The sequence below is a fragment of the Oratosquilla oratoria genome, chromosome 6 (genome assembly GCF_046742065.1).
Source record: "Oratosquilla oratoria isolate Oo_2021 chromosome 6, ASM4674206v1, whole genome shotgun sequence".
NCBI lineage: Eukaryota > Metazoa > Arthropoda > Malacostraca > Stomatopoda > Squillidae > Oratosquilla > Oratosquilla oratoria.
Window position 1 is genome coordinate 18,982,759 of NC_134782.1, and position 9,521 is coordinate 18,992,279.

General features: G+C 38.5%; 1 protein-coding gene across 2 annotated transcripts in view; it reads right to left on the minus strand.

Annotated features, from left to right (window-relative positions):
- Positions 1 to 434: 434 nt before the first annotated feature.
- LOC143026334 (uncharacterized) overlaps positions 435 to 9,521 on the minus strand; it is a 9,819-nt gene continuing 732 nt past the window's right edge. The window contains exons 1-4 of one of the 2 annotated variants that reach the window (XM_076186542.1): positions 8,782 to 9,521; positions 4,766 to 4,868; positions 2,536 to 2,621; positions 435 to 2,001 (exon numbers count right to left, since the gene is read on the minus strand). The exon at positions 8,782 to 9,521 is cut by the window's right edge and continues 732 nt beyond it. In XM_076186542.1, the coding sequence (XP_076042657.1) occupies positions 1,772 to 2,001; positions 2,536 to 2,621; positions 4,766 to 4,868; positions 8,782 to 9,521 (1,159 nt within the window). In that variant the 3' untranslated portion in view covers positions 435 to 1,771. Of the gene's footprint in view, positions 2,002 to 2,535; positions 2,622 to 4,765; positions 4,869 to 7,125; positions 7,732 to 8,781 lie in introns of those variants that run through there. The other variant, XM_076186543.1, reaches the window with a different exon arrangement.

Below are 9,521 nucleotides of genomic sequence, written 5' to 3' on the forward strand. Positions count from 1 at the left end.
AGACACACACACACACACACACACACACACACACACACACACACACACACACACACACACACACACACACACACACACACATATATATACACATATATATATATATATACATATTCATATTTACATATATACATATATATATATATATATAATATATATAATATATATATATATATATATATATATATATATATATGTATATATGAATATACACTTGCTTTAACACACCTACAGAGGGGAATATACATCAGAGGGAACACCTCTGCAATGCAAAGGTGTTAAAATATGTAGGTTCTGTAGATGTACTACTTCGCTGATCACTTTGGCCCCATATACTACGATAACAAAGCACAGACGATGCCTGTAAACTGCTTTGCATCGAGTAGAATCTATAGTAACAAAAGGCATAAGACACCGGATAAGAAAACGCAAAGTATCTGTATATAATCTTGCATTAGCTGAGGATTTTTTGTCATGTTGACATGATGCGCGTTATGTCTACATTTTAACACAAGTTACATAGTTAAGTTGGAATTATATGAGTATTAACTTAATTAAAGTTCATTGTTGGTACATAACATTATATCAACTGCCCCTAAACACGTAAGAACCTGAAGCATTAGTTTCTACTGCTACTACTCTGTGCTGTGTCTTACTGCATTGTATTTAATCTGGGCAGAGGTCGGGGACTAGGGATTATCTTTCGTTCACAAGGAGCTTAGATAGAAAGGGAAACCAATGGATGTAGGATGGGTGAAGAGTGGGTGAATGCCTTGGTTACCCACCTCCCTTATAAGGGTAAAAAAGACCTTTTGGTATTTGGAAAGAGTAGATAATTATTTTAGGGAGGATTTCCATACACTGAATAAAATTCCATGGCGGCATCTAGAACAAGCACTAAACTCGTAAAACATCAAAAACTTTAATAATCGAGGTAGGTCATGTGGAAGAGTTTCCTTGGGCCGAATAAAATCACGTGAAGGAAACCATAGTGAACACTGAAGGTAGAAAGCTTAGCAAAAGAATGAGTATTGTGACGTCGTATGAAGTCTCTTTTGTTGAATATCACACAAATTTCATTCGATCTGAAGTGGTCTTCATCGGTAACGGAAGAGTAGAAAAATTCCTGTTACCAGTCAGAACGAAAAAAATTAAAGTTAACTACAACGTTTAGATGGGTAATTCATTTCAAACAGTTTGAGATGTTGCCATGTAATGTAATTAAGACTTGAGACCGTTTTAAGGATGAATTAAATTCAGGACACTTTCTTCACCTCAAACACAAACATTTGATTCCAGACGGGGCAAAAAAGTTCCTCATTTTCAAAGGATTAATAGGTTAATACTACGGTTAATATGTTAGTACGGTTAATATGTTAGTAGTACGGTTCGTAGGTTAGTAGTATGTTTCATCCACTTTCTACCCATCCATCACCAAATTGTTTTCCTTCTACTTTGGGTGTTGGATACACATGGGGTGGATACACTGTACTAAGCTATTGGTATATACCAAAAGGATTCTTTTTCCAAATAAGGGAGATACTCAAGCAAGGCATACACTCACTCTTCACCCATCCAACACCCAATGTGGTGAGGTAAAAGGAATTGATTGTTGGATGGATGGAGGATAGATGGGTGCATGTAGTGCCTGGCTACTTCCCATATAAAGGGGGAAAGAAGAAACCTTTTGTTATATAGATAGAATGACAGAAGACTTGTCGTTCCCCGAGGAAAGAAAAAGAGATAGAAAAGAAAGTTATATACAACTCGTCTACCAGGACTCTTTTCTTTCGCAGAGGAACCTTCGGCTGACGTCACAGTCTAGACTTGTTGGTTTGTATTCGTTGTAGCCATCAAGCGCCATGCAGTCCCAGTTGTCTCTCAGAGTCGCGCCTTGCCAGAAGTAGATCGGGATCTTCGACTCTTTCTTCAACCAAAACCAAGAGTCTTTCCCGGTTTTCAAGAACCTTCGGGCTCCAAGCCATAGTGGCCATCGAACACCTGTGAAGAAAGGGGATATTTAAGAGAGAGATAGATAGATAGATAAATAGAGAGAGAGAGAGAGAGATAGATAGATAGATAGAGAGAGAGAGAAAGAGAGAGAGAGAGAGAGAGAGAGAGAGAGAGAGAGAGAGAGAGAGAGAGAGAGAGAGAGAGAGAGAGAGAGAGAGAGAGAGAGAGAGAGAGAGAGAGAGAGAGAGAGAAAGAGACAAAGAGTGGGAGAAAGAGACAGGGAGAGAGAGAGAGAAAGAGTGACAAAGAGAGAGAGAAAGAGACAGAGAGAGCGAGAAATGAAAATTTGACTCTGGAAAATTTATCTTTCGAACTCAAAAAAAAAAAAAAAACAGAGAGAAAATTTAGGTATATGGAAGGAAAACTACAACCTCGACATTCACTGTTCCCTTTTAGAGGCGTTTCACGAAACGTCGATTCTCTTACATTGAACGGACCCAGGCTGAACGGAGTCGAGGCTGGTCGAGACCCCACGCCTATTTCAGAGCATCACTCGCCTAAACTACATCACGAAATACTCACGGGTTCCTAACTCGCCAATGCTTCCATGTAGATGGCGTGACAGTCGTTCCAGGTTGTCAGGTTCAGCCAAAGACGCTTCTAAGGTTCTGGAACGTAAAAAGACAAAGAATAAATTCTTAAAGCCTCCTAGAATTTCCCTTCAGCCTGAAAGAGAAGAAATAGAGAAATAGATTGATAGATAATATAAAAGATAAAACAGAATTGGTAAAATTATATTACAACAAAATAAATAGAATGAGAAGTAAAAATTAGAATGGAATGTAAGTGTAACAGAGTGAAATAAGATCAAATGAAATAGAATGAAATGGTATACAGAATAAGTATACATGTCGAGTCAAGTAGATAATGCGTAACTATATATCTACCTATCTACACACACACACACACACACACACACACACACACACACACACACACACACACACACACACACACACACACACACACATATATATATATATATAATGCATATATATATGTATGTATATATATATATGTATATATATATATATGTATGTATATATGTATATATATGTATATATATACATATATATATATGTATATATATACATATTTATTATATATATATATATAATATATATGTATATATATATACATATGTATATATATATATATATATATATATATATACGTATGTATATATATACATATATACATACATAAATATATATATATATATATATATATATATATATATATATATATAACACACACACACACACACCAGCGTATACACCAGATTAAAACACCGAAGTCCTTTTGAGTCTGGTGGGGGGAGATCACCGAATTAAAACAAGGAAGTCCTATTGAGTCTGCATTAGCCAGACGGAATACAGATGTAAGAGCGACTGGTTGCAAGCCCTCTCTCTCTCTGTGAGACAACGATCCCTCGACCGGTCTCGGGCGCAATTATGTAGTGAAATGCCACGACAGCAGTTTTGTCCTGTCATTTCACTACATAATTGCCAGGATCTTATTGATATTACATTTGTACACTTTACATCATTATCTAAAACGTAACTGCAAATTACATTTTGTTAATAAAGGCGTATGCTCGTGTTTGGTGTTGAATCATGCCTCTGTGTATATAATAACTGAGATTATAGTGGCTATGTGAGTGGTTGGTGATATTACGTATCTGCTTTGAAAATGTATCAGTCATGAACTCACTGCATGATGGGAGGAATTTTTCTCGAGCCGGAACACACACACACACAAACACACACACACACATACACACACACACACACACACGCACACACACACGCACGCACGCACACACGCACAAAACGACAACAAACACACACACACACACACACACACACACACACACACACACACACACACACACACACACACACACACACACACACACACACACACACACACACACACACACACACCTCTCATGGCGCTGTGGTTAGAGCTCGGGCCTGCCACTACGGAGGTCCGGGTTCGACCCTCGCCCGGGGCTGAAATAATATCAGTATCGCAGCGCTGAGGGGTGTTACTCCAACTCTCGTGGGCGGGGAGTTGGGGGTGTGTGTGTGTGCAAGGTCATAGCATTACCCTTAGATCGGACCTACGAGCTCTGAGCTCTCTTCCAGGAGGGAAATAGCTGTCGATCACGAGTCCAACACGTGATCCAAAGACCAAGTGAATACACACACACACACACACACACACACACACACACACACACACACACACACACACACACACACACACACACACACACACACACACACACACACACACACAAAGGATTACAAAGGCGGAGCATGCCGACAGGAGACCTTTTGGTCCATATCTAGGTCGGATGCGAAAAAATCATAATAATAAAATAATAAATAAAAACTATAATAATGTAAATAACAAATAAAATACATAAATAAATGCACACACACATACACACACACACGCACACGTACATCCCTCCCAGGGCTGAAATAATTTCAGTATCGCTGCGTTGCGAATCGTTACTCCAACTCTCGTGGGTGGGAAGTTGGGTGTGTGTGTGCGTGTAAGGTTACAGCATTACCCATAAATTGGTCATATATGAGCTCTGAGCTCTCTTCCGGGAGGGAATTAGCTGTAGATCACGAGTTCAACATGTGATCCAAGACCATGGTAAAATCACCAATGGTAAATCACATATACTGTCTCACCGTGTCCTTGTATTTCTGTGACAGCCTAATAATACTCTTACTTGCAATATTCCTGTGCTCCGATCCATGTCTTTTTGTTGTACTCCTCGAGGTAGAAGCAGCCACCTGCTTCCCGTCTGAAAGGATATTTGCATTCTACACCAGCTGAAAGGAGAATATTGTTCTTAGAAATGTCACGTTTGTATATGTGAATTGAATAATTTTCTTTCATATGCGCCAGCGGTTTTGGATAATTGATCCCTAAAACACTGTTGCCCAAGTGGAAGATTTTTTGTTAGTGATTCTGCAATGTAAAGAATTTTGTATATATTATGTTTATTTAATGGTTCACATCGTACATGAGTGAAGGTCTACGAAGAATATGAAAACAAATAAGTAGATAGATAAATAAGTAAATGAATAATTAAATAGACAATGAAAAAAGTAAACAAATTAATCAGTGGATAGACAAATACACTTGTAAGATGCTGAAACGTCTATGATTTTCTTTCAAAATTATGTAAAAAAAATATTTAGGATTTTCATAACATTTGCCTCTAAAGGGATTAACTGTCCGCTTGTATTAGTTGTATTGTAAGCATAATGCCCTATATTGTCCAATAGAATTCCGTTATTTGGACACATCAACCAATCAGGATGCAAGGCAATCATAAATATTTTTGCCAGTTGAAAAAATACAATTTAATCTTCTTTAGAATTAGTGCAAAGGAGACTCAAACCACTTGTCATTTGTAAATAAGGAATAAAGAAAGAAACACACACACACACACACGCACACATTCATACAAACACATATGTGATCCAGATATTAATAAAATTCCACAAGGAAACTAAAAGTAATTGTACGAATCATCATTTTTCGTCTTGCATTTTGTGCGTGCGAGTGTGTGTGCATGTGTGTGCTTTGTATGTGTATGTTTATGGTATATGTGTGTGTATGTGTATGGTATGTGTGTGTGTATGTGTATGGTATGTGTATGTGTATGGTATGGTGTATGTGTATAGTATATGTGTGTGTATGTGTATGGTATATGTGTGTGTATGTGTATGGTATGTGTATGTGTATGGTATGGTGTATGTGTATGGTATATGTGTGTGTATGTGTATGGTATGTGTGTGTGTATGTGTATGGTATGTGTATGTGTATGATATGGTGTATGTGTATGGTATATGTGTGTATGTGTATGATATATGTGTGTGTATGTGTATGGTATGTGTATGTGTATGGTATGGTGTGTATTCTCTTTGCGCACGGTTACTAAGCTCAAACGTGAAGTCATGCGTGTACATTTTCTTCCTCATTGATAATTTCCCCTCCAAATAATATCATCCTATCGTAAGTCCCTACTCATACCTTATGCCTACTATAACAAATGCTTAATCGGAAAGCAATATCAAACAATCTCAACCGTATGTCTGTTTTTCTGAAAAATGCTGGATTAAATACAATCTAAATCTGCATTGATTCAATTTGGTATATCCTAAACACTCAATCACGCACTCATTCAATCCTTTCAGTCTCCTCACCTCTATTTCAAATACATTGACCTCTTCAATTGTGTTTCATATGTAGCTGAACGATCTCATATGAAATCTTCCCTCGTGATCCTTTCATATCACTCACATATGACAAAAAGTGATTAACATTTTTTTTCTCTCTCTGCGTGGACCCATGTGCTTTTATGTTTAGAAAATGGAAAAGGATATTATAATTCCCCTTTTCAGTTTCTTTAGGCTTATTGAACTCCCTCAAATCTAGGTCAAAATGTTTTCTTAATCAGTTTAGCAAAGTTAGCCTGTGCAAAGTTGTTTTTCCTTGTCTGTATACTTGTATCTCTTTTATCTCTTTCCACACTTCTAACAAACTATCAAGAACCACTTCATCAGTAATCCAAAGATCCAGTCACCTCAGGTAGCTTAGTTGAAATAAAATACAAAATTGCAGGTGTGTGGTCGCCTCTATGTGGTGGTGCTTCCTATACCCATTGGGTTATTTACATTCAACAATATGTTCTCCTATTTCTCCCAACCCATATTACCTATTCACAATCAAAGTGACCCACTAGAATGAATATACGTACACACAAACACAGACACACAGACACACACACACACACACACACACACACACACACACACACACACACACACACACACACACACACACACACACACACACACACAGACAACTCCTTCCTCGCCAGATTTGGAGTGCCGGTTCGCTGAAATTTTCATTCTCGTGTGTGTGTGTGTGTGTGTGTGTGTGTGTGTGTGTGTGTGTGTGTGTGTGTGTGTGTGTGTGTGTGTGTGTGTGCTGTGTGTGTGTACGTGTGTGTGTGCTCATGTGTGCTTGCGTATGTGCACACTTACAGATGATAGGCACTATGCGTGTGCATCCTACCTCTGGGTGTTGGGGTCGGTAACGGTGTCGTTATTTCTTGAAATTGTGTCGATCGTCCTAAGCCCTTGAGTCTATTCACGCTATCGACTAACGAGTCCATGATTTCCAGAATATTGTTGACTTTTGCTGTGCTCTGACGGAGCTCATCTTCCAGGTAGGATATCTTCTTACTCATATCATTCGACACTGATGTAATTTGCACCTTTAGCTCCTTGATTTCTTCCTCATACGGACATTCCTTTTGTCCGAATGTGTAAGCGTCTTCGACTTTAACTTCGGTCTTAGTCGTTCCCTCCCCAGGGCTCTCTTGTCCTGTGGCTGTGAAGTTCGAAGTCGTGGCAGCAGTAGACGTGGGAACTGAAGTTGTGGAGGATGGAGTTGTAGCAACGTGTTCTTGGGCTGGTTCCTCATCCTCATCATAGTCATCGTAATAGTCGTCATAGCTCATGTCGAAGTCTGGGTCATCGATGAAGAAATCCTCCATAAACGCTGTTACGGATCCACACAGAAGCACAACAAACAAAAACACCTCAAGTTTCATTTCTGCGAGTTCGGGGATAGTTCGTGAAGTTGTCGAACTCAAGGCTGTACAAGAACTGAAGAACTCGAGAGCCTTCAGCTGGGAGTGTATCTCCTTTCCGATGAGATAAGACGTCGTCGATGCTATCTCTCGTCTGTCGTCTCAATCTCCTTCCTTTGCGTACGCGTATATAGATATTTTTCTACGAAATAGCAGGTCAGACTACAGACCAAATGAGAAAAATAATCATAAATATAAAAATCAGAATTCTGGTTGGCTGGGTATGGAAAATTATTTTATGATAAAAAAAATTGTTCTTCATTTTTTTTTTTTTTTTTACTTGTTAGAAAACCGTTAAGAAGAAATACTATGGAAAATTATACCCGAGTTGGAACTCTTTTTTTAATACATATATAATTTTCAGTCAACACTTGTTTTCTACATGCAAATTGCACAAAATGAAAAAAATAATGATAATACATATGAAAATAAAAAATTACAGAAGGGAATTTGACATTGTTACATCAATCAGAACATATGTTTAGGTAGTCCGTTGAATTTCAATCCGAAGTTAGAATTGGCTAATGACCTTGACGTAAAGTTTGAGATATGCTAGGCACCTCTTTGTAGAAAAAAAAAAAATTGGATCGTTAACATAATGACAAACTAGATTAAGTAAAATCCAATCCATTACATATAAATGAATAGCTATTACCTAAGAGTATAAGATATACAAAAACAAAACCTTTATCAGTACCTACAACAGAATACGATTGCATTTTTCACTAAGATATTTCCAAACTCATCAAAACACACACGCACACACACACACACACACACACACACACACACACACACACACACACACACACACACACACACACACACACACACACACACACACACACACACACACACACACACACACACACACACACACACACGCACACACACACACACACACACACACACACACACACACACACACACACATATGTATATATATATATATATAATATACACACACACACATACATATATATATGTATATATACACATATGTATATATATATATATATATATATATATATATATATGCACACACACACATACACATGCATATAAACACTTCTTACCTCTGCGTCTTTTGACTGGGTATGGTGTCGTTTGGGACTGGATACGTTGTTGCATCGTTTCCGTGAGCTCATTGATGGAATCAGCCAGAACTTTCATCCCGTCAAGAATTATTGTTATGGAAGCCATGTTCAGTCGGACATTAGCTTCGAGGTCTGCTGTATCTCCATCAAAACGCTTCTTCAAGGTGTTTAATTCGTCCCGAAGTTCTTGAAACACATCTCCGAACTGGCAGGTGTCCGGTTGTGGGAGAAACTTGAAGATGTCTTGGACTTGTTCAAGAAATGTTTTTTGTGGGGGACGGGGAGACGTGGCCGCGAGCACATCTTTAGAACACTTGATGGTGTCGGACACCTCGTCCCTCCTTCGAGTCGGATCAGGTGTCACAGAGTTTGACCCGTTTTCTTCCTTTGTAGTTTCGGTAGTACCCAAGACATTTGACCCTTCTGCGGTTTCTCGTGTCTCTGGTTTCGTCGTTTGTTCCCTCCCGATACCAAAACTGTTTATCTCCGTATTTACTTCTGGTGCCGGAGGTACTTCGCTTGTTCTGGGAGTTGAGACTTCTTGCTTGGTACTTTTTGTCGTAGTAATAAAGCCAGATGTCTCCATCTGCTTGGTACTTTGTGTCGTAGTATTAAAGCCAGTTGTATCTATCGGCTTGGTACTTTGTGTCGTAGTATTAAAGCCAGTTATCTCCATCTGCTTGGTACTCATTATAGTAGTAGGCATACCAAAGCTATTT